The sequence below is a fragment of the Somniosus microcephalus genome, chromosome 28 (genome assembly GCF_052327205.1).
Source record: "Somniosus microcephalus isolate GS21.2 chromosome 28, FLI_Smic_1.0, whole genome shotgun sequence".
Classification (NCBI taxonomy): Eukaryota; Metazoa; Chordata; class Chondrichthyes; order Squaliformes; family Somniosidae; genus Somniosus; species Somniosus microcephalus.
Genome location: NC_141014.1, coordinates 24,356,342 through 24,380,113, shown reverse-complemented (window position 1 = coordinate 24,380,113; position 23,772 = coordinate 24,356,342). Strand labels below are relative to the sequence as shown.

The 23,772-nt window shown below is 44.7% G+C and overlaps 1 protein-coding gene across 2 annotated transcripts in view; it reads right to left on the bottom strand.

Moving 5' to 3' along the window:
- LOC147099447 (SUMO-conjugating enzyme UBC9) overlaps window positions 1-21,424 on the bottom strand; it is a 42,699-nt gene extending 21,275 nt beyond the window's left edge. Inside the window, exons 1-3 of one of the 2 annotated variants that reach the window (XM_085969617.1) lie at window positions 21,279-21,424; window positions 10,034-10,089; window positions 3,591-3,676 (exon numbers count right to left, since the gene is read on the bottom strand). In XM_085969617.1, the coding sequence (XP_085825743.1) occupies window positions 3,591-3,656 (66 nt within the window). In that variant the 5' untranslated portion in view covers window positions 3,657-3,676; window positions 10,034-10,089; window positions 21,279-21,424. The remainder of the gene's footprint in view (window positions 1-3,590; window positions 3,677-10,033; window positions 10,090-21,278) is intronic. The other variant, XM_085969618.1, reaches the window with a different exon arrangement.
- Between the last annotated feature and the right edge of the window lie 2,348 nt (window positions 21,425-23,772).

Sequence of the window (23,772 nt, the reverse complement as noted above, 5' to 3'; positions counted from 1 at the left end):
TTCTGGCTGTACTTTATGATTCCTTCAAAAAGAGAATTGGATAAATACTTGAGAAAAAAAACCGCACAGATATGGGGAAAGAGCGGGACTGACTGGATTGTTCTTCGAAAGAGCCAGCACAGATTCGATAGGCAGAATGGCCTCCTTCTGTGCTGTACTAATCCATGATTCTAACTGTCAGCTCCATTTTTGTTTTCTATTATATTCTGTGCTGTGGAGTCAACACTAACAGTCCAAGCAAAACACTGGTAAAGAACAGCACTGGCACCAGTAATGGCGAAAGAGGGAGCTGTTCCGTTTGGACGGGGTCCACTGGCTGGGACCAGTGTGCTGGCAAACTGAATAACTAGGGCAGTAGACAGGGCTTTAAGCTAATGAAGGTGGGGGGGCGGGAGGATTCAGGAAAGAGTAAATTTAAAAGCAGCGAGAGAAATGTCAAGGCTCTAGAGCAGAGTAGAGTTTGGGGTTAAAAATAAGCAGAGTGGGTCAAGAAACATAGAAGATAGGAGCAGGAGTAGGCTATTCGGCCTCTCGAGCCTGCTCTGCCATTTAATGAGATCATGGTTGATCTTATGGAAGGGACAGAGAGTAACAAAGATAATAAGGCATCAGTGGCTACGGTGGCATCAGGGAAAAATAGAAATAAGTCAAAGCTAAAAGGCACTATATCTGAATGCGTGAAGCATTCACAACAAAATAGATGAATTAATAGCGCAGATAGAAATGAATAGGTTTGATCTAATAGCCATTACGGAGACGTGGTTGCAATGTGGCCAAGGTTGGGAACTAAATATTCCAGGATACTTAACTTTTAGAAGAGATAGGCAAAATGGAAAATTAGCAGGGGTAGCCCTGATAATAAAGGATGGGATAAAGACAGTAGAGAGAAAGGATCTTGGCTCCAAAAATGTAGTAGAATCAGTTTGGATGGAGCAAAGAAACAGCAAGGGGCAGAAAACATTGGTGGGAGTTGTTTATAGGCCCCCAAACAGTAGTTGTAATGTAGGGCAGAGTATAAATCAGGAAATTAGAGGCACATATAACAAGGGTTATACAGTAACCATGGGGGACTTTAATTTACAGACTGGGCAAACCAAATGTGTAGTAATAGTATGGAGGACAAATTCATGGAATGTATGCAAGACAGTTTTCTAGATCAGTATGTTGGGAAACAGGCTGTTTTAGATCTAGTACTGTGCAACGAGAAAGTTAATTAATAACCTTGTAATAAAGGGGACTTTAGGGAAGTGTGACCATAATATGATACAATTTTCTATCGAGTTTGAAAGTGATTTAGTTAAATCCAAAACTAGGGTCTTAAATCTAAACAAAGCAAACCACGTAGGTATGAGGGGCTAGTTGGCTAAGGTAGATTGGGAAACTACATTAAAAGGTAGGACGGTAGAGAAGCAATGGCTAGCATTTAAAGAATACATAATTTACGACAAATATACATTCCTTTAAGGCACAAAAACGCCACAGGAAGTGGTCCAACCGTGGCTAACAAAAGTACTTAAAGATAGTATCAGAGCAAAGGAAGAGGCTTATAATGTTGCCAAAAAGAGCAGTAAACCTGAGGATTGGGAGGATTTTAGAATTCAAAGGAGGACCAAGAAATTGATAAAGGGAATAGAATGAGAGTAAACTAGCGAGAGACATAAAAACAGACTGTAAAAGCTTCTATAGGTATGTGAAAAGGAAAAGATTAGTGAAAGTAAATGTGGGTCTATTACAGGCTAAGACAGGAGAAATTATAATGGGGAATAAGGAAATGGCAGATAATTAAACAAATACTGTGTGTCTGTCTTCAGAGAAGGTGGTGCAAAAAACTTCTGGAAATAGTGCTGAACCAAGGCTCTAGCCAGAATGAGGAACTAAAAGAAATTGTATTAGTAAAAAAAAAAAGTACTGGAGGAATTAACAGATCTGAAAGCCAAAAAATCCCCTGCATCTGATGGCCTACATCCTAGGGTTTTGAAAGAGGTGGCTATAGAGAGTGGATGCATTGGTTGTCATTTTCCAAAATTCCATAGATTCTAGAACGGTTCCCGCGGATTGGAAGGTAACAAATGTACCCCCAACATAAGAAAGAGGAGGGAGAGAAAATGGAGAACTACAGACCAGTTAGCCTGACATCAGTAGTAGGGAAAATGCTAGAATCTATTATTAAGGATGTAGAAACAGGGCACTTAGAAAATATTAGGATTGGGCAGTCAACACGGATTTATGAAAGGGAAATCATGTTTAACAAATCTGTTAGAGCTTTTTGAGGTTGTAACTAGCAGAAGAGAGAAGGGGGAACCAGTGGATGTGGTGTATTTGGATTTTCAGAAGGCATTCGATAAGGTGGCACAGAAGAGGTTATTAAACAAAATTAGGGCTCGTGAGATTGGGGGTAATATACTAGCATGGATTGAGGATTGGTTAATGGACAGAAAACAGAAGGAATAAACGGGTCATTTTCAGGTTGGCAGGCTGTAACTAGTGGGGTACTGCAAGGATCAGTGCTTGGACCTCAGCTATTCACAATCTACATCAATGACATGGATGAGGGGAACCAAATGTAATATATCCAAGTTTGCTGAGGATACAAAGCTGTGTGGGAATGCAAGTTGTGAGGAGGATGCAAAGGGGCTTCTCAGGGATATAGACAAGCTAAGTGAGTGGGCAAGAACATAGCAAATGGAATATAATGTGGAGAAATCTGAGGTTATCCACTTTAGTCGGAAAAATAGAAAAGCAGAGTATTTTTTTTTTTTTTTATAAATGGAGAGACGTTGGGAAATGTTGGTGTTCAGAGGGACCTGGGTGTCCTTGTACACGAATCACATGCAGGTATAGCAAGCAATCGAGAAAGCAAATGGTATGCTGGCATTTATTACAAGAGGATTTGAGTATAAGAGTAAAGATGTCTTACTGCAATTATATAGGGCCTTGGTGAGACCACACCTGGAGTATTGTGAAGAGTTTTGGTCTCCTTGCCAAACGAAGGATATACTTGCCATAGAGGGAGCGCAACGATAGGCTCACCAGGCTGATTCCTGGGATGGGGGGGTTGCCCTATGAGGAGAGATTGAGTAGACTGGGCCTATATTCTCTGGAGTTTAGAAGAATGAGGGGTGATCTCATACAAAATTCTTACAGGGCTTGATAGGGTAGATGCAGGAAGGATGTTTCCCCTTGCTGGGGAGTCTAGAACCAGGGGTCACAGTCTCAGAATAAGGGGTCGGCCATTTAGGACAGAGATGAGGAGAAATTTCTTCATTGAGTGGTGAATCTTTGGAATTCTCTACCCCAGAGGGCTGTGGAGGCTCAGTCGTTGAGTATATTCAAGACAGAGATCGATAGATTTTTTGGATAGGGATATGGGGATAGTGCAGGAAAGTGGAGTTGAGGTAGATGATCAGCCATGATCTTAATAAATGGCCTACTCCTGCTCCCTTATGTTCTTACAAGTCAAGTTGGGATCAAGATTTGCAATCCCCTAAAGGATTCCAGTGCTCCACTTCTATATCGAACAGGCTTCCTAGCCCTACTACCCAAACATTCCCAAAGGAGTAACCAGCATAGCTGGCAAAAAGTGTACTTACAAAAGGATGATCCTTTCTCCAGGCTTTTCTTTCTTGTGCAAGTCGACTCACAGCAATTCCGGACATTGTTTTACTTCAACAGTCCCCTGCAGAATAAATAAGCAATTAGCCAAGGTTTTACATGAATATTGTCCAGATTTTTAGCCCTGTCTAGTGCTCTCACTGGGGTTTCAGTAAAGAACATATGATGGGTGGGTGACATTTTTAAGTACTTGTACTGAAGGAGTGTTTCGGGGAAAAACAGAATAATTACATATTTTGTTCTTCCAAACTTGGGTTGTGCCTTTGAGCAGTAGGACAGTAGTTCCAGGTCTGTCCTTGATACTGGTCATGAGTGGTTGGAGCAACTGAGGCAACAAGTTAAAAGCAAAGAAACACACTGGCACAATCTTAAAATGCATTTGATTAAAAGCAACTTTTTCTATCATACAGGAAACTTTTGTTTAACCGGAGGTTAAATGTCCGGAAAGCTCTATCTACCGGCAAAATTCAGGAGCCGTTTCCTAGAAGTTTGTTTTACTTCTCGTTGCTTCCCCCCCCCCCCGCCAAAGTCAGGCTCTGCAAGGTCTAGCTGAAGCTGTTGCTTAGCTACAGAGACGCTTTTAAGCTGCGGCCGACTGTTTTGAAGCTGTTGCTAAGCAACAGGGTTTGTTGATTCACACGGAGCTCAAAAGCTCCGTATGTTTAAACATTAGCGCCGGTTTCTACGGCAGTTTTGATGGGACGGCACCAGCTCGGTCCCGTCAGTGCCGGAAACCAGAAAGTTTCTTGTACATGCAAATAAACCTGCATCCGTAACCCCAATAGAAAAAAATCCTAATGAAAAGCACGAGTGAGAAAAAGGAGACAGTGAACGACAAACTGAAGCAGCACAATTAGAAGTGAATGAATGAAAAAGGTTACATAGAACTCCATCTCCAGATAGGGTACTTGGAGGGAGAAACAGCCATGAAACCCCCTCCAGAACAGTGGAGAATTGTCCATTGGCTAAGCACTCATGTCACAAGAGCTCACAGTCAGTGTCACCTCACGCTATTCTCAGATAGGCTCGACAATCTCCAGAGCTGAAACAAAGCAAAAGTCCACTGGAGATTTCTAAAAGGAGAAACAAATAGATCACCAAAACTTGAGATTTAAAATCATGATCTACCACTTGCTCTTTTTGTGGTAGTATGACATGTTTTATTGTTCAATTTGCACTGATCTCTCTGGGCCATACACAACTTGCATTTATATAGCACCTTTAACATAGTAAACATGCCCAAGCAGCGTCACAGGAGTGAACAAAGTTTGACACCGAGCCACATATGATGATATTAGGTTAGGTGACCAAAAGCTTGGTCAAAGAGGTAGGTTTTAAGGAGGTAGGTTTCAAGGAACATCTTAAAAGGAGGCGAGAGGCAGAGAGCAACATTCCCTCTAATTTGTGCGCGCGTGCGGTCCCTTTAAATTTGTTGTGCAGCAGCCTGTGTGGGACCTCCAGATTGATGCACAGCTACGCGCACCCTAGGAAGAACACTGGTAGAGAGGTTTATGGAGAGAATTCAAGAGCTTAGGGCCCAGGTAGCTGAAGGCACAGCCACCAATGGTGGCGCGATGAAAATCAGGGATGCGCAAGAGGCCAGAATTAGAGGAACGCAGAGATCCGAGGGGGTTGCGGGGCTGGAGGAGGTTAGAGATAGGGAGCATCGAGGCCATGGAGGGATTTGAAAACAAGGATGAGAATTTTTTTTTTGAAGAAAAAAAGGTGTTGCCGGACCAGGAGCGATGGCTGATCTGCTCCTAGGCTTCCACCAAAGCTGGCCAGTCTTAGGTGTGCACAGAAAGTCTAAGGCATCTCTTTCCTAGCTTAGAAGACTTCTAAAATCAGAACCAGAGGTTTGGGGAGAGGGGAATGGCACAGAAAGATTGCAAGTGGTATGAGGAGAGATTGAAAAAGGTCAAACCTGCATTGTACCCATTCACAATTTAGGAACTAATTAGAATCCAGCTACATACAATAGCTTGAGAGGAAAGCATTTCAATAGACAATGATCAGTAAAACTGGAACTTTATGCACATTGGGATTAGGTATCGATTTAACTGTGGTCTTGTTCTAAATGAACCATTAACAAAGTCTGAATTACAGACACAAAAATCAGATGTGAAAACGCTTGAGAATATATCTTTCTACTTGAATTACAATTTGTTATAGTGCATATAGGTTGTAAACCTCCATAAATTCACTATGTCTTAACAGCAGTTCTATGAAATGTTTCAGCCTCTTCACTGAAAGCCGTAGATTTTTACAAAGTTGCTGCATTGTCAATGAACCATGCCCTACAAGTCAATCAACATTAGCAAATAAGCAGTTGTATCCATGGCACCGGTTCTGAAAACCCCCTTAACCATCATGCTACACAAAAGGGAGTCTTGCTGCTGAAATACAAGCAGAGCAGAGGTATACCCAAGTGTGCAGCAACAATCTGCTCTTTACAGGTAGATTTTTATGCGATCTCAAGAGCAGCCCTCAAATGGAAGTTCACAACCTAGGAACAGGAGGAGACCGTTCAGCCCCTCAAGCTGGTTCCACCATTCCATTAGGTCATGGCAGTTCTGTATCTTAACTCCATCGACCCGCCTATATGCGCTACTCTCTCAGTTATACTTGTTGGCACCACCGACCCTGAAAAATAAATTTACCATTAAGAGGCAAGTGACCTGATAGCACCTCATGGCACCCAGATGCCTTCAAGTCCCCTACTTTGAATCCAAGCGTGCTGCCCACAACAAGCAATTCATACATTTCCCATTGGCGACACTCCTTTAATAGAAATTCCCACCTGTGGAAAACACTCAACCAACTGAAGTCCCCAACATTAGTGAGGCCCAACAGAACCATTCCCAACACAAACACCCCTCACTTGGATCAACACACAATTTACAATACAATCTGCATTTCATGAAAATTCACAATACAGAAGTGCTAGTGTCAACTCAAAGGGGGAGGGATTAACTTAAGTATGTTTACTGATATGTTATGGACAAACGTGGTGTCGAGAAAAAGAAATTCCCAGTGTTTCTCCTGAAATTGGTCACAGGTTTCCCCCAACTCCCGGAGTTAGCATTACTAGCAACTGAGGAGAATAGTGCTCGAGTGTTAAATAGGCTAAGCAGGATTAGGCCCAATGGTTTTACTTGTATATGATATTAAAAAATGTATGTTTAGCGTGAGTACATATCAAAATACAAATACAGGATTAACTGGCGAAAACAGTATTTCTGTCACCTCTGCTTTCTCATGACCTTCCACATACAGTACAAAACCCTTCAATAATGAAGAACAAGCAGCTCACTCACTGGTGCAGGACTGACCGGTTTAAACATCTGATCAGGCTACCATTAGCATAGCACAATGACCAGGTCAGCTCGAGATCAGCGATACTGCCACTTTAAGGTTTTATTTTAAAGCATCAGATCAACGTTCAGGAAACCAGCAGATCCTCCGATCTCAGTGTGTCTGTACAGGCATTAAAACTAGAGGTGCAACACTTTGGTATTCTTCGCCACCCCGAGCCGAGCTTCCTTCCTCACATCTGATCCAACACCAAACATTTTCTCCAACCACATCCCCAGAAAAATCTCATTCCCCACTCTACTCCGTTGCTAGTTCTTTCTGCCATCATGTCTGTCCACTCAAAATCCCTCCCAAAATTCTCCTGCCTTGCCCGCCTGATAGGCAAGGTATAGTACCCACTTTTTAAAGAAAATGTTTGTGATGGCTGAAGGTGCAATTGGCAAGCAGCGGTCACAGCAGATTTAGGTTTTCGAAATCTCAATGGCCGATGCTGACCAAGATCTATAACATCACACGCAGGGTTAACAACTCCAGGGGAACTCTACAATTATATAGCAATACAGGAAACTCTTTTATCCGGCACCGACAGGACGCCGGTTGATCAAAAAGTCCGGATTACAGAGGGGTATACTTACCAAGGTACGAGAGCCCCTACACGGCCACAGGTGCAGGAACCCCGGTTACACAGCCACAGATCCAGGAGTCCCTGTTACACGGCCACAGGTGCAGGAACCCCGGTTACACGGCCACTAATATATAGTAAAAAAAAACTTACCTGAACCGACTCCTGAATTTTGCCGGTTAAGAGATTTTTCCGGATATTTAGGTGCCGGTTAAAAAAGAGAGTTTCCTGTACATTCTTAGACAAAACCTTAACAGGATAGATTAATGTACAAATAACCAAATGCCACTTGGCATTGGAGCTCGACCAAGTTTTGCTAAAGCAAGCCTAAACCCAATGTACTTTCCAAACATGTCGTAAGATTTATAATTTGAGGAGACAGTGTTCCTGCACCAAGAAGCATTGCCAGGTGAGAAAATATACAAAATATAACTGCCTACAGTTAATGTTAAAGAATTGACAAAAGAAAGGTAATCCCCAGAAAGGGACTACAAGTACTGATTGATGTGCAATTGTTTTGGGAGAGGGAGAGCTATTCTATTATTCTCTGGACAATTTATACTATTCCCAAGCTGAAAGGACTGGCAGATGACCCTACACGCAAGTATTTGTCGGTACCACACATTACCAATCACCAGGAACCCTACAATTCTTCCCTCGGACACTCACCAGGCCCCAACCACCTGATGCAGCTGAAATTGGTAACCAGCTATGCAGTGAACTGTGGGAGAAAACCCACTTCTTCTGTTCTGGGACCCCAGCAACGCTCCCTTTAAGCTGCGCAGCATCCTGCAGCTCCCACGCAGCCAGCTCACCGGCTTTTAAATAGAAAAAAAACACGCCCACGTGCGGCATTTTGAATGGGCTGCGTAGCTCCTTAACGGGGCCGCGCACCCGAAAAAAAATTGAAGGGAACATTGGACCCTAGATTCCCCTTTATTCCAAGGGGACAGTAAAGCAGGAGGAAAGGAACCAAGTTGCTATGTACTGGGGCTACAACAAAACCCAGGAGTTTCATACATTTTGCTTGCTCATCTAACCAGTTTGAAGCTACAATTCCCACCATTAGCGCAGAAAATGGCGGTAGAACTGGTACGGAGCGTGCTCCACCGACTTTCAGAAGGGTGCCGAAACAGGCACAGGACCCTTCTTTGAATATTTAAATTGATCCATCGTTGATTGCAGACAGCCGCCGTACTCCAATAGGACGGCAGCAGATTAGGTGCAGGAACGCACGCCCAGAAATTTGTATACATTGTGCCCCCCCCAAAAAAGGTGAAACACATTCTACCCCCGTGTTCAAATGTTTCTCACTGAACGCAGCCCACACCAAGTGCCAGGATGTCAGATCAGGCTCACCGTGTAAATGGAGTTTGACCCCCCTAGTTTAGAAAGTTAAGGGGTGATCCAATTGAGGTCTTTAAAATGATTAAGGGATTTGATAGGGTAGATACAGAGAAAGTATTTCCTCTGGTTGGGGGGTTGGGGGCGGGGGAGAAGTACAGCACAGGAGGGCATAATCTTAAAATTAGTGCTGGATATTTCAGAGTGGAATCAGGAAACTGGGGTGTCTAGAACCAGGGGCCACAGCCTCAGGATAAAGGGTCGGCCATTCAGGACTGAGATGAGAAGAAATTTCTTCAGAGAGGGTGGTGAATCTTTGGAATTCTCTACCCCAGAGGGCTGTGGAGGCTCAGTCATTGGGTATATTCAAAACAGAAGTCAACAGATTTCTGACTAGTAAAGATATCAAGCGATATGACGATAGGGCCGGTGAATGGAGTTGAGGCAGAAGATCAGCCATGATCTTATTGAATGGCGGAGCAGGCTCGAAGGGCCGAATGGCCTACTCCTGCTCCTATTTCTTATGTTCTTATAAGCAATTTTCACAAAAACATAGTAGAAATCTGGAACTCCCTCCCAAAAGGCTACAGATGCTGGGTCAATTTAAATTTTCAAGACAGAGATCGACAGATTTTTGTTAGGTCAGGGCATCAAGGGATGTGCAACAATGGTGGGTAACTAGAGATAACGTACAGATCAGCCGTGATCTAATTGAATGGTGCAACAGGTTCAAGGGGCTGAATGGCCTACTTCTATTCCTGGGTGGTACAGCCAGTAGACCTCAAAACCGAGTGCATAAAGCACAGGACCCGAATGCAACAGCTTTATGTCAACTACAACCTGAGATTTTCCACCAATGCCTTTGTTTTACAGTATAAATGTACAATAGTGAGCTTTGGGTAGCTTGTTTCCAAAAAAATAACTCGTTTACTATAATGAAGTAGAGATGGAAGCAAAACTGCAAATGATTGACTTGCTGCATATTTCTATCAGCATCTGTAAAAAGACAGGCTAATATTCTGGATAGAGCCACATGATCAGTCTTAACGAAGGGTCCACACCCGAAATGTTAACTCATCGGCATGTAAATAGATACAATTAATTAATCATTTGATAGAGAAATGTGATCAAGTTGTGTACCTTCAAGTTGGACGTGGGCACTTTCAAAGTCGTCTCGTCACCACACGCTCTCAGTCCTGTGCATGCAAATCAAAAGAAAGGCGAAAATAGGAATGTGAAGACTGGACATTGGTTTTGTCATCTTAAATGCAACTTCTCAGTCTGCCCAATGTAGAAAGGACAGGTGCCCAAACTGTGGTCGAGCCTTGGAAACCTCACCCTCGAAACCCAGGCAATTCAGCATTATTTGCACTATGAAAGGTGAGGAGGGTAGTTAGAAGAAACTTTACACAGGAGGGTTGTTGGAGCATAGAACGCTTTGCCATAGGGAGTGATTCAGGCAGAGATCGTTGAATCTCTTAAGGGAAAAGACATATAGCACAGTCAGTTCATATCCAGGTCAATAAACTAGGAGTTCTTACTACCGAAAACTATCGCTAACTTTGCAGCCAATTGCTGAATCAATAAAATGGTTACCTATACAGCTCTAAACTCACAGGATAGTTAGTCATCAATACCCCTTCCTTTCTTACCACACCTGCCATTCAAGGTAAGTATGGAGTAGATCACTTCTGCAGCTTTCCCTTAAACACCATGCTAACATTCTTTAAACATGGATCAATCCAGATATTTTTGAACTACCTTCCTAAATTCCTCAGTAAAATGCAACCAGAAGCAGCTGGACAAAGATGGACGGTACAAGCACAGATAGGGAACAAACAGACAATATTTTGTTCCAGCAGTTTTTGGTTCAAACGCAGAACTCCAAACCATAATGGTGCCTGGTTTATTTTACCTTTTAATTATTTCCAAGCAACTTTAAAAAGTATGAACTGATGGGTAAATGCCCCAGAGTCAATTCCTAGCCTGCCTCAGAGTTAGTGACTGCAGCCAGATGGACACTACAACTGGCTTCAATGCTGCCATGCCCAAAGGAGGAAGGAAGAAAGGGAGGGAGGGGGCGAGCAGCCAAGATTGTGGTTCCTGGCTGTTTAGCAACCTCTTCTGGAAAGCGTTCAATGGATGCGAGAGGATATCAGGCTTGGGCCCAACTTTGCAAACAGCCCACTATTACTCTCATGGGGAATGTTACCAAAGGGCTGCTACCCCATGAGCCAAAAAAAATGCAGTCAGTCAAATTCAATCACAAAAAATGTAGTCAGAAGACCCACTAAACTACATCTATTGCACCTCATCGTATCAGAATAGCACGTGAGCATTAAGGGTCTGCGTCCAGTGAGTTTTCTCGCATGTTCCAAATTCAAGCCTGAAGAACTGGAGGGTCACATTTAATTTATACAGTCCTACTCTTCTAAAATGGAGGCTGTTTTCCCATTTCTTTGAAGAAACCTACTTAGCAGAAGGTAGCCAACCTTTGGGGGAGGGGAGGAGACAGCAAGGGAACAAACAGCAGACAGAAATGTCAGCCTATGTTCCATCAATGCTGCTCTGTACCCACCAGCACTTTCAAGTGTTGAAAACCAATTCTGTGTCTTGGCCAATAATTATCCCTCAACCGACACCACAAACAATTTAATTGGGCATTTATCTCAATGTGGTTTTGCGGTGTGCAAACTGGAGGCCACGTTTCATAGGGACAGGAGGCGGCCATTTGGCCCATCAAGCCTTATTAGATCATGGCTGATCTGCACCTCAACTCAATTTACCCACCTTTGATCAATATTGCTTGATACCCTTAGCTAACAAAAATCTATCAATCTCATCAAGTTGAAGTAACACATTTTTTCCACAAACAATGAAACTTGGGTAAAACAAACAAACCAACCTCTGCTTCTAGAATACAGTTGAGAATGGATAGTGAAAAAAATGCAAGAATTGGGAAATTGAAAGCAATTGTTTATTTTCATGCACTGATTTATGGATGACGTGTCAAAGCAAGAGTTTTTTTTTTAAACAAGCAGATCACAGTCTGGACTTCTGTAATTTGTGGGAAGAAAAATGGCTCGGAGGAAATTTTAGTTCTGGGCAATGTCCTGCTAATTTTTTGGGGGGTGCACAGCCCATTCAAATGATCCCGCGTGCGCATCTTTCTCTATTACAAAGCTGTTGAGCAGCCAGCGCAGGACCTTCAGATCAAAGAGTTTTTAAAAAATTGATTAAATATTTTATCCCTTCAGTGGGGAGCTGGGCTGGTTCTTGGCTGGGGCAGAGATCGCATCAGATAAAGTAGTAAGTGGGTTAACAGTTAACGTACGCATGGTCAAAGTGATCTCCTGGACTGGTTTTGATAACCGGAGGGGGGTTCGGAGAGGAATTTTCCAGATTTTTTCTAGCCTTACTGGCCCTGGGGAAGGGTTCTGCCTCTCCCGGGAGGTTTTTTTGTGTTCTTTTTAATTCGTTCATGGGATGTGGGCCTCGCTGGCAAGGCCAGCATTTATTGCCCATCCCTAATTGCCCCTTGAGAAGGTGGTGGTGAGCCGCCTTCTTGAACCACTGCAGTCCATGTGGTGAAGGTGCTCCCACAGTGCTGTTAGGGAGGGAGTTCCAGGATTTGGGCCCAGCGACGATGAAGGATCGGCCGATATATTTCCAAGTCAGGATGGTGTGTAACTTGGAGCTGGTGGGTTTGGGAGGTTACACGGCTGGGGCAGAGTAGGAAGCATCTCGTCATGATGCGCCAAGCATCATGTGCGGGCCAAGCTTGATGGACAGGCTGGTCTTTTCCGGCCCATCATTTTCATACGCTTTTAATTGCCAATTTCAGTTCATAACTCCTTTCAATATTTAACACTGAATGAGGGACTGCAGCACTTTACCTGGTAATTACGTTAAAATGGTTGATGACTGTCACTATGTTTACAAGCCTTCAGGACAGAGTTACTATAAACTGAGCAGAGGTTTGTAGCAATCACAAAAGGCAAGTGGTTTACACAAAGGGGGGTAAACATGGCAAGTGACAGAGCCACCCAACAGGCATTGCATTATTTGTACCTTTCTCAAAGCCGACATCAATCTCACTGGAATATCAGTGAAGGATAACTGCGCGTGTGAAATGTTTACATTGTGCCCACTAAAACGGAAAATACCTGCAGTACTGTTTATAGTATTTGTCTGGAGAGCATTGTGTGTTGCATAACACGAGCGAAATACTGCTGGTTACAGAACCGTCACTGGTGGAAACAGCTCGAGGTGAATTAACAGAATCACACCAGTATAATGGCATAACAATAATGTGCATTGGCTCAATTGATTTTCCTATTACCAGTAAGCTAAATAAACCTGGTTAAAGCACAGACATTTGTTTTTAAATCAGAGAAAGGGGAACATTTTAAATCATTTGTAATTACAGCCAGGAATTGATATAAAATTCCAGCTTTGTCCCAGCGTAACCTTCACAGTTTTGAAGTCTAAAATGCTCATGTTCTCCCAACCAATGTTCCCCCCCCCCCCTCCGCCCGTGTGCGGTCCTTTTAACTTGCCGCGCGGCCCATTCACATTTTCGCGCGTGCGCGGTTTCTTCCATTTAAAAGCCGAGGAGCAGCCTGCGCGGGACCTTCAGACCACTACGCGGCTGTGCAGCTTAGCGGGAACGTTGCTGCCAGCTCCATATTACTATGAACAATTCTTCCCAGCACCCACACGGAAGGTACAAGTTCACAGGGAGCAGCAATTACTGGCATACAACTACAGCTTACATTTATATAGCACTTTTAACGTTTAAAAAAAAAACACGCTACTTTAGAGATGTAATCAGACAGACAAAAAATGGACACGGAGACAAAGGAGACACTCGATGCGATGACAGAAAAGCTCGATCAAAGCGGTGAATTTTAAGGCGGGCCTTAAAAAAGGAGGAGGCAGAATAGTTTAGGGAGGGAATTCCAGAGTTTGGGGTCTAGATAGCAGAAGGCACAGCTGCCAATGGTGGTGTTTGGGGGGGGGGGGGGGGAAAATAAGAGGGAGGTTCACAGAAGGCCAGAGTCAATGGATTGTAGTGTTCAGGGGTAGGAGGGTAAGGAGATAGGGAGGGCAAGGGATTTAAACACTAGGATGAGAATTTTAAATCTGAGGCGCCAGGGTAGTGGAAACCAACATATGTCAGCAAGGACAGAGGTGAGTGAGTGAGCAGCAATGGGTGCAGGACAGGATACAGGCAGAGCTCGGGAGGAGCTGAAGTTAGGAGGGACAGCAAGTGTTGCAACTGGGAGCAGGAAGCTGCAAAGGAACATGGACAAATTAAGTGAGTTGGCAAATGAAGTTCAATGTGAGCAAGTGTGAGGCCGGCCACTTTGAACCCAAGAAAGATAAATCGGAGTATTTTCTAAATGGTGAGAAACTAGGGGACTGGAGAGGAGCAGAGAGATTTGGGAGTCCAAAGAAAAAGATCCTATATAGCACCTACCACCACCTCAAGACGCCACAAGGCGCTTTACAGCCAAAAGTGTGGTCGCCGTTGTAATGTAGGGAACGCAGCAGCCAATGTGCGCACAGCAAGCTCCCACAAAAGGCAGTGTGATAATGGCCAGATCATCTGTTTTAGTGATGTTGATTGAGGGATAAACATTGGTCTGAACGCCCCGCTCGCTTCGAAATAGTGCTTTGGGATCTTTTACATCCACTTGTTTAACGTCCCATCTGAAAGACAGCACCTCCAGCAGTGCAGGGCTCCCTCAGTACTGCACTGGAGTGTCAAATCATTAAAAGCCAGTAGACAAGTACAAAAAGGCTAATGGAAGGTTGTCAGTTCTTTCAAGGGGGTTGAAATACAAAGGGGAGGCAGTTATGCTTCTGTTGTAGAGGGCCTTGGTCAGACCCCATCTAGAATACTGCACTTCAGGAAGCCTCGGAATGGGTGCAGTGCAGATTCACCAGAATGATACTAGGACTTCAGAGGGTTAAATTCTGTGGTAAGTTGCATAAACTTGAGGGGTGACCTTGTCGAGGGGTTTAATATATTGAAAGGATTCAATAGGGTAGATACGGAGAAACTATTTCCTCTGGTGGGGGAATTCAGAACAATGGGACATAATAAAATTACAGCTCGGCCGTTCCAGAGCAAAATCAGGAAGCACCTTTTCCATACAAAGGGCAATAGAAATCTGGAACTCTCCCCACAAAAGGCTGTGGATGCTAGGGCAATTGAAATCGCTAGATTTTTATTAGGTAAGGGTAACAAGGGGTATGGAGCAAAGCAGAGAAATATGGAGTTGAGGAGATCAGCCATGATCTAACTGAATGGCAGAGCAGGCCCGAGGGGCTAAATAGCCTACTCTTGTTCCTAACGTTCTGAGAATGGGAGATCAGCCAGGACAGCACTGGACTAGTCAAGTCTGGGGGTGGCAGATGTTACGGAGGTGCCCTTGTGATGGAGAGCATGTTGGACCAGAAGCTCGGCTCACGGTTGAATAAGACGCCAAGACTGTGAACAATCTGGTTCAGCCTGAGCCAATGGCTGGGGTAGTGGATGGAATCAGTGGTAAGGATGCGGCTCATCCAAGACTGGTTATCAGACAAGCAGTCTGACAACACAAAAGCAGTGGCGGGGGGGGGGGGGGGGGTGTCCAAGAGGTGTAGAGCTGGACGCCATCAACATCCACGCTGAAGCTGACCTCATGTCTGCAGATGGTGCCACCAAGGTGCAGCATGCAGATGAGGAAGAGGAGTGTGCCAAGGACAGATCCTTGAGGGACACAGGAGACAACAGTACAGGGGTGGGAATGAACATCATTGCTGGAGATGCTCTGGCTAGGATCGGATAACCCAAGAGTGGAACAAAGCGCGAACAAGCCACACCGAGCTGGACAACACAATCAGGTGGACTTAGTGCCTACAGAACACGAATAAAACTCAAGTTGCTAAAAAAAGTCAATTCCAAATAACTCCAGGAGTATGTCAACAAATTTTATCAGATGCTTACATAATTCTTACAAATTTAAAACTTTACTCATGATTTGAGATTAACTAACCTCGAAACACACTTACCTATAACTCGATGTGAAGCAAATTTCTTCGCTTTAGCTGTAACACAAGAAACAGCCCTCCAGAACCACACTCAAGCAGCCATTCTTCATCTGTATACCTATCCCATGAGCTTCAGCAGCCTATTCCATCGTGGGAGCAACTCACTGACACACACACAAAACCAGGTCTGTTTGACCCAGTTACATTCTGCTTCTAACCCACCCAGCCAGCTCAACTCAGTAGAAAGTAGCACCGTGTGCAAATAACATGTTGCAACCAAGTCCTCACTAGTATGCATTTAATAATCCGCTGAACCAGTCTCTGGGGCAATGTTAAAGCCAAGGTCCACTGCCATGGATCACATCAAATTAAACTTTAGTTACTCTTGCCCCAAGGAGCATCTGCTTTATTCCTCCACCCATCCTGCTCCAGTTCCCTGCCAATAAACACACAAACCAGCTCCCAAGAGGTTCCGAGAGCAGTGTGGCAATTTTCTTTCCATCACTGTGGCCTCTGCTCACTGCTGCCCTCTAATGGACTGACCAATGAACAACAGGTGGAAAAATCACAGTCGTGACATGTGGGTTTGCCTCCATCATTCCCTCAAGGCAGTGGAATCTTTTAAGCCAGAAAATTTGGAAACTCTTCCATTGGCAGCTTTAATAAATTCTACTCAATTTTTCTTAAACATATCTAGCCCTGCAAAGCTTTTCAAATCCAAAGCAGAGAGTTAGCTGGAAGCTTCCAGCATGGCTAGAAAATTTCACTCTGGCCAGCCTGAGCCATGTTTCTTTCCAGCTTGGCCAAGCTGGAAATTGTGCTGCCAGCTTGCGAATGACGGCCCTCGGATCACAAGCTGCTCTGATGCACGACGGCATCTTGCAGCTCTTCTCCATTTCACATGGCCCAAAACACCACCATTTCCTTAAAAAGCACACGTTGGTTAAAGCCCCAGTATACAGCACACACATACCTTCCATTTTAACACAAGGTACACATCCTCTCCAATGAAATAGAAGCAAAGTTGATGCGTGAAGAAAAAAAATATTCTCTTTCACCCCTTCCACATGGAAGGTGAATCCACAGCTATCAGCAGCCACTCTGTGTGTGAGCCTAGATAAGCTTGATTTCAGGAAGGGAGGCTGTACATAATCTATCCCCATTCAGTATCTGCTGTCCAATGATCCCTGCTGAAAGTGGATGTAATCAAGAATTTTCCAGTCCATCCGTAAACCGGAATACCAAGACTAACTGCAACATCCTCAGCTGAAATCAGCTAGCTGATCATGGACTGAACCCGGACTGAACCTGGGAACCTCCTGGTCCACAATTCAGTACCACCATGGGAGCGCTTCTTTTAATTTCTCCTCCCTCCCATATTACATTTCTTTGCTTTAACTTTCTACTCCTCCCGCAATGACCTTTTTGCTCCCACGGCCAAATCTTTGGAACTGTCAATTTTGGAAACGATTGAATTTGCAAACTTGCTGCAAGTGGAGCAAATGACAACACCTTAAGGAGGTCATAAAGCACAGGCTTCCACACTCAAGTCCACTGAGTCTGAGAGAGAGCAGAGTCTGTCCCGGCGGGCTCGGACATCACCACATGTAGCAGCCACAGAATCTTAGTCTACAAGAATGTTTTCTGCAATGATAGCACCATGTTCCTTGGGGTAGTTTCGCAACCGAGGCACCCAGGCTCAAATCACTACGTGCAGGGTTCCCAAGGACGGAAAGTTTCAGAACCATTTTGCGATGGTATATTGAACAAACTTAAAAGGCAATTGTTTGTGTTCGAGTTACCGCAAAGCTGGGAGGTGCAACCCGCGGTTCTTCAGTCACGTGCCGCCGAGCCCCGACAATCCAGCCCTCGAGGCCTATGCAACTACTTGCACTTCAATTGCTCAAGTGTTGGGTGCGTCTCGTTTGAGGTTTATTTGCCTCAACATTGGATAAAGCGCAAATCGGAACTTTCTGCATCAACTGGTCTCAGGCGGGTAGTTACAGAGCTCGGAAAAAGAACCACCATGATCGAACGATCTCTGCCAGTCTGTTCCACGTGCACATGATTGAAGGCAGATGGTAGTTGTGGTGCTTCCTACAGTTGAATAGCCTGCCAACACTCGCTGTCTGGTCTCACACATGAAGAGCAGCACTTGGGCAAAATACTGGAAGGTGGGCAGCTTAGACACAAGTCAACATCCTCAGAGGGGTGGGAGGTGGGGACTTGCAATCAACCTCGACATTTATTTAAAATAAAATGGTTGGGCTAATCGCAAGACGCATTTCAAAAAGAAGAATCTAAAAGGATCAAAATTAAGATGCGCAAGCATATGGGTATAGTCTGGATCAGAGCAACAAGAGAACACCTCTCACCTACTTACAAACTAAAGAGATTCCTTTGAGGTTGCTGCATATAGGTCAACGCAAGAAACAATATGAACATAATGGCACGGCCTGATCATTTCCCATCCACACGGAGAGGGGAGTGCTCACTAACCAGAAGCTGCTCAATCTGGTTGCTGGGTTGCGGTTACAATGCTCATTCCTAATTGGTAATGCTAAAGGCACCTTTTCGCCCCTACGTAAACTTGAGGTCATCAACTCACACCAAGTCCCGTTCACCCATTACCCCTGTGCTCGCCGACCTACGATGGCTCCCGGTTAATGTCTTGATTTTTAAATTCCCATCCTTGTTTTCAAATCCCGCTATGATCTCGCCCCTTCCGATCTCTAAACCCCATCCAGCCCCACAACACCCCCACGCCCAGCTCCTACAATTCTGGCCTCGAACATCCCCCGATTTTAATCGCTCCACCATTGGCGGCCGTGCTTTCAGCTGCTTCGGCCCTAACTCGAATGCCCTCTAAACCTCACCGCCTCTTTCCTTCTTTAAGACTCTCCTTAAAACCTACCTCGTTGACCAAACTTTTGGTCATCTGCCCCAATTTCTCCTTATGTGGCTCGGTGTCAGATTTTGTTTTGTAACGCTCCTTGGAACATTTTACTATGTTGCAGGCGCGATATAAATACACGCGCCTGTTGTCGAATGGTTAAGTTTACTTTTTTTTTTAAACTTCAAAGCTCTCCTGATGGCTCAGTTGGTAAAAGCAGCCAATGACAGTTATGCAGACCTGAAAGTCCCAGGTTCAATTTCTCATCTGCCTTGAATTAGCCAAAGTTAACTGGAAAAGCAGTTTGGACACAACAATTGGACTAAGCACTCCCGAGCTACAGAAGAGAGACGAGGACAGGGTCAGTCAGGCCCAGCTGTCATTTCCTCCACACTCACAACAGCCCGTTAACATCACTGTCCAAAATAACTGCTGGAGAAAGGTGTGAAAAATGTTGTAGCCTCCCAAAAGCTCAACAAGTTTATCCAGAATAGCTGACTCACAAAAAAGGAGTCCTACGCTCAACACTTGGTCTGTGACACATTAACTGATTTCAGCCAGAACCACAGTAGGGATGCTATAGCTGGCAGCAACATAACTTAGATGGGGGAGAAGAAGAAATGGCTAGTTTTAATTGCTATTTGAAACACATGACATCAGGAGAGAACAGGATCAGCCTTAGCTCCAATATACTGCTAACATGCCCATAATGATTATATATATTACAATATGCAATTAGCATAGATATATTTAAGAGGAAGATGGGCAAGTGCACAAGGAAGGAATAAAAATATGCTGTTAGGGTGCGATAAAGCTCATGTGGAACATAAATGCCAGCATAGAGCTGTTGGGCCGAATGACCTGTCTGTGCTGTAATATTCTATGTAATCTATATAAAACAAGGTCCACATACACTAATAAGGGAGTCACTCAAGCCATTCTTCAATTGAACGTTAGCAGCATTCACCTCCTATATACGCTACATATAAATCATTTTTCCAAAGTTAACTCCAATAAAAGTACTTTATGCTGCACACTTCAAAAATCATTGCAATTTTAATTTGAGTCATAGATCCTTCCTATACCAGAATGCCAAAAAACTTTACATTTTCAGAAGAACACTCCCACTGCACTGCCAGAAGCATCTCCCACATGTACATTTTCTCATCTTTTACACAATACAGGAGCAGACACAACAATGAGCTCGTAAATCCAGTAATATATTTGATCCAGAGACAGCAGGACATTCTAGGATGGAAAGTTCACTATCCGACCTGACCCAACTGCTTTCAAAAATGTAAATGGTTTAACACAGTGAATGGTAAGTTTTGAAAAATGAATGGTATTAGTGAGTCCAGCACAAGGAGCATCCTCACCCACCCCCCACAAATCATGGCTTGTCAAACTTAGTTTTTAAAAAAAGGACCTTTTTAAATGTATTACATATTGAATTTGAATCACTTCCAGCAAGGGAATTCCTACTTAAAACTACCAAGCAGCATAAAAAAATTGCAAAAGCCTCCAAGTCAAAGTATATTTTAGCCCATCCAAAAAAAAAAGTATGCTAAACTTTAATTCCCATTTTGTAAAAATTATCCAGGGCCAATACTCTGAATAAACTTTAAGAAGCTTAATTCCAGAGTAACAGATATATAGATGTATGCACATATTTTGACTAAAGTTTAATAAGCTTAATTCTAGTGCAACAGATATACACACACACACATTTTTTGATTAAGGTTTAGCAAGCTCTTGATTAAAGTTTACTAGGCTTAATTCTAGTGCAACAGATATATGCATCATACATACATACAAACACAAACACATATATATCTCACACACACACAAACTCCAGAACAGGAGAGATTCTTACACTGTACAACACCTGGAATAAGGTATATACACACACACACACACATTTTGATTAAAGTTTAGCAAGCTCTTGATTAAAGTTTACTAGGCTTAATTCTAGTACAACAGATATATATACACACACACACACATATTTTGATTAAAGTTTAGTAAGCGCTTGATTAAAGTTTACTAGGCTTAATTCCAGTGCAACAGATATAGGTATCACACATACATACAAACACAAACATACATATATATCACACACACACACACTCCAGAACAGGTGAGATTCTTACACTGTACAACACCTGGAATAAGGAAGAGAATATATGTGTGTGTGTGTGCATATAAACACTTGCCCAGCTTATCCATTCTCTCCCTCTTGCTCGCCTGCAGTTGGCACAGAGGAGCATGCACGGAGCCACACACAGCCAGAAAACTGTGTGAGAGGAGCTTTTTCTTCTTTCCCCCCTCTTTTATATGAACCACGCCCAGTGAGAGAGGAGGAGGAGGGGGGGGGGGAAGTGGATAATATTATCAACGTTTATATATTTCTTGGGGGGTGAGGGTGGAGGGGGAACATGGAGAGTTTCTTACCTTCCGCGGGGTGTTGAGTGGGGAGAAGGAGGAAGGAAGGGGAGGGGGAAGTGTTGCTGGAGCTTTGCTTTAGCTTTGCTTGCTGTGGATAGTAGTGCTGCTGATTCTCTCTCTGTCTCTCCCGCTCCTCATTCACATCCACTGAACAACAAGGGACTGCTGCTGCAATATGGCGGCGCCAGGACCCCGTCCACCCCGCCAGGACCTCGGCCCGGGCAGCTACCTGCCTGCAACCACAAAATCAAATCCCCCTAAACACAACCAGCTCAATTAAAAAAAAATCCCCCCTCCCCCCCCCCCAACATATAACAATTTTTCAATATTATCATTTACTCTTACGGTTCAGGGATTTTTTTTTCAAATTCTCACGAAAAGCAGGCGCGTCTTTAGTGACCAGGATTTTCCCCCAGCCGGTTGGAACCGGTCCGATCCGGTCCCGGTTTGAAAAAGAAACCGTCTCCCCCCCGCCCTCGGGCCCTTTTTTTCCCCTCACATTTTATCTAACATCTGAGAAAAAAAGTGTGAAATTGGTATTTTTTTCCCTCCTATTATTTTTTTAAAAGGGGGGGATGGGGGGAAGGCCGGAGAATATTCCAGAAGCCTCCACATGGCGTCACGCGGGAGCTGCGGTGACGTCATTGGCTTTTACTCCTTCAAATTTATCTCCAGGGTAGAATTTGTCCCAATAATTCATCCCATGGTTGCAGGCTGTCGAAGAGCGAGCGATCCCTTCAGTCCCACTTCCCCCTCCCCGCTCTTTTCCCCAGATCCCTGCAATGTCTTTTTTTCCTCCAAGTATTTATCCAATTCCCTTTTTGAAGGCTACCGTTGAATCTGCCTCCGCCGCCCTCTCAGGCAGCGCATTTCCAGATCCCAACCACTCGCTGCCGAAAATTTAAGTTTTTTCCTCAAGTTGCCTCTGGTTCTTTTTTTGCCAATCGCCTTAAAGCTGACCCTTCAGCCGTTGGAAACAGTTTCTCTTCATTTGCTCCGTCTAAATCCTTCATCATGGTTATAAACGCTCCTGTCATGGAAACATAGAAGATAGGAGCAGGAGTAGGCCATTCGGCCCCTCGAGCCTGCTCCGCCATTTAATGAGATCATGGCTGATCATCCAAACCCTGTTCCTGCTTTCTCCCCATATCCCTTGATCCCTTTAGCCTTAAGAAATATATCCAACTCCTTCTTGAATATATTTAATGAATTGGCCTCTACTGCCTTCTGTGGTAGAGAATTCCACAGGTTCACCACTCTCTGGGTGAAGAAATTCCTCCTCACCTCAGTCCTAAATGGCTTACCCCTTATCCTTAGACTGTGACCCCTGGTTCTGGACTCCCCGACCATCGGGAACATCCTTCCTGCATCTAGTCTGTCTAGTCCTGTTAGAATTTTATAAGTTTCAATGAGATGTCAAATGTCCTCTCTGCTCCAAGGACAACAACCCCAGCTTAGAATCATGGAATGGTTACAGCACAGAAGGAGGCCATTCGGCCCGTCGAGCCCGTGCTGGCTCTCTGCAAGAGCACTTCAGCTCGTCCCACTACCCCCCGCACTTTCCCCATAGCCCTGCCATTTTTTTTCCTGCAGGTACTTATCCAATTCCCTTTTTGAAAGCCACGATTGAATCTGCCACCACCACCCTTTCTGGCGATCCCGTCCGAACTGACCCCCGTGCGGACGGAATTCCTCGTCGGCGCGCGGCCCCGAAACCCTTCTCGGGAACCGGCGCCTCACAACTTGAGCCGTCTCGGGGAAATGCCCTCTGTGCCCTTTAGCTCTGCGCAGAGGGATTTCCTGTACGGGCTGCTCCTGCACACTCTCCACTTTGTCATCTTCGCCTGCTGACCAGACACGCCTTGGCGTGCCATCTTGCCGTCCGGCGGAGGCGGAGGTCTCCAATGGGGGACGCTTTACGTGGGAGTCCCCCCCCTTTTCTATTGGGGACTTGGCCTGGAGGGTGTTGCATGGAGCAGTCCCGTGCAATAAAATGTTAAGTAGGTTCACGGACTCCCAGGCCGCCTGCCTTTTTTGCGGCCTAGAGGAGTCCGTGTTCCATGTTTATATTCAATGTGTGAGGTTGCAGCCCCTGTTCCATTACTTAAAGGGGCTGCTCCTCGATTCAGTCCCACGCTCCTGATCTTCGGTCACCCGGTGCGGAAGGGAGCGGGCAGGTCGGAGGACCTCCTCGTAGGACTGCTCCTGGGCCTGGCCAAAGTGGCCATTAATAGGTCCAGGCAGCGGGCAGTCGAGGGGGTCGTCCGGCCCGATTGCCTGCCTCTCTTCCGTGGCTATGTTCACGCCCGGGTGGCCCTGGAGATGGAGCACGCGGTGTCCGCCGGCACACTTGAGGCCTTCCGAGACAGGTGGGCGCCGCGGGGACTGGAGTGCATCGTCGCCCCGGCAAACCAAATTCTAGTTTAATTTGTTAAGTTTTAGTTAAAGTTTTATTAAGTTACAGTTAATTCACAGTTAATTTGGTTCAACACAAAAAGAG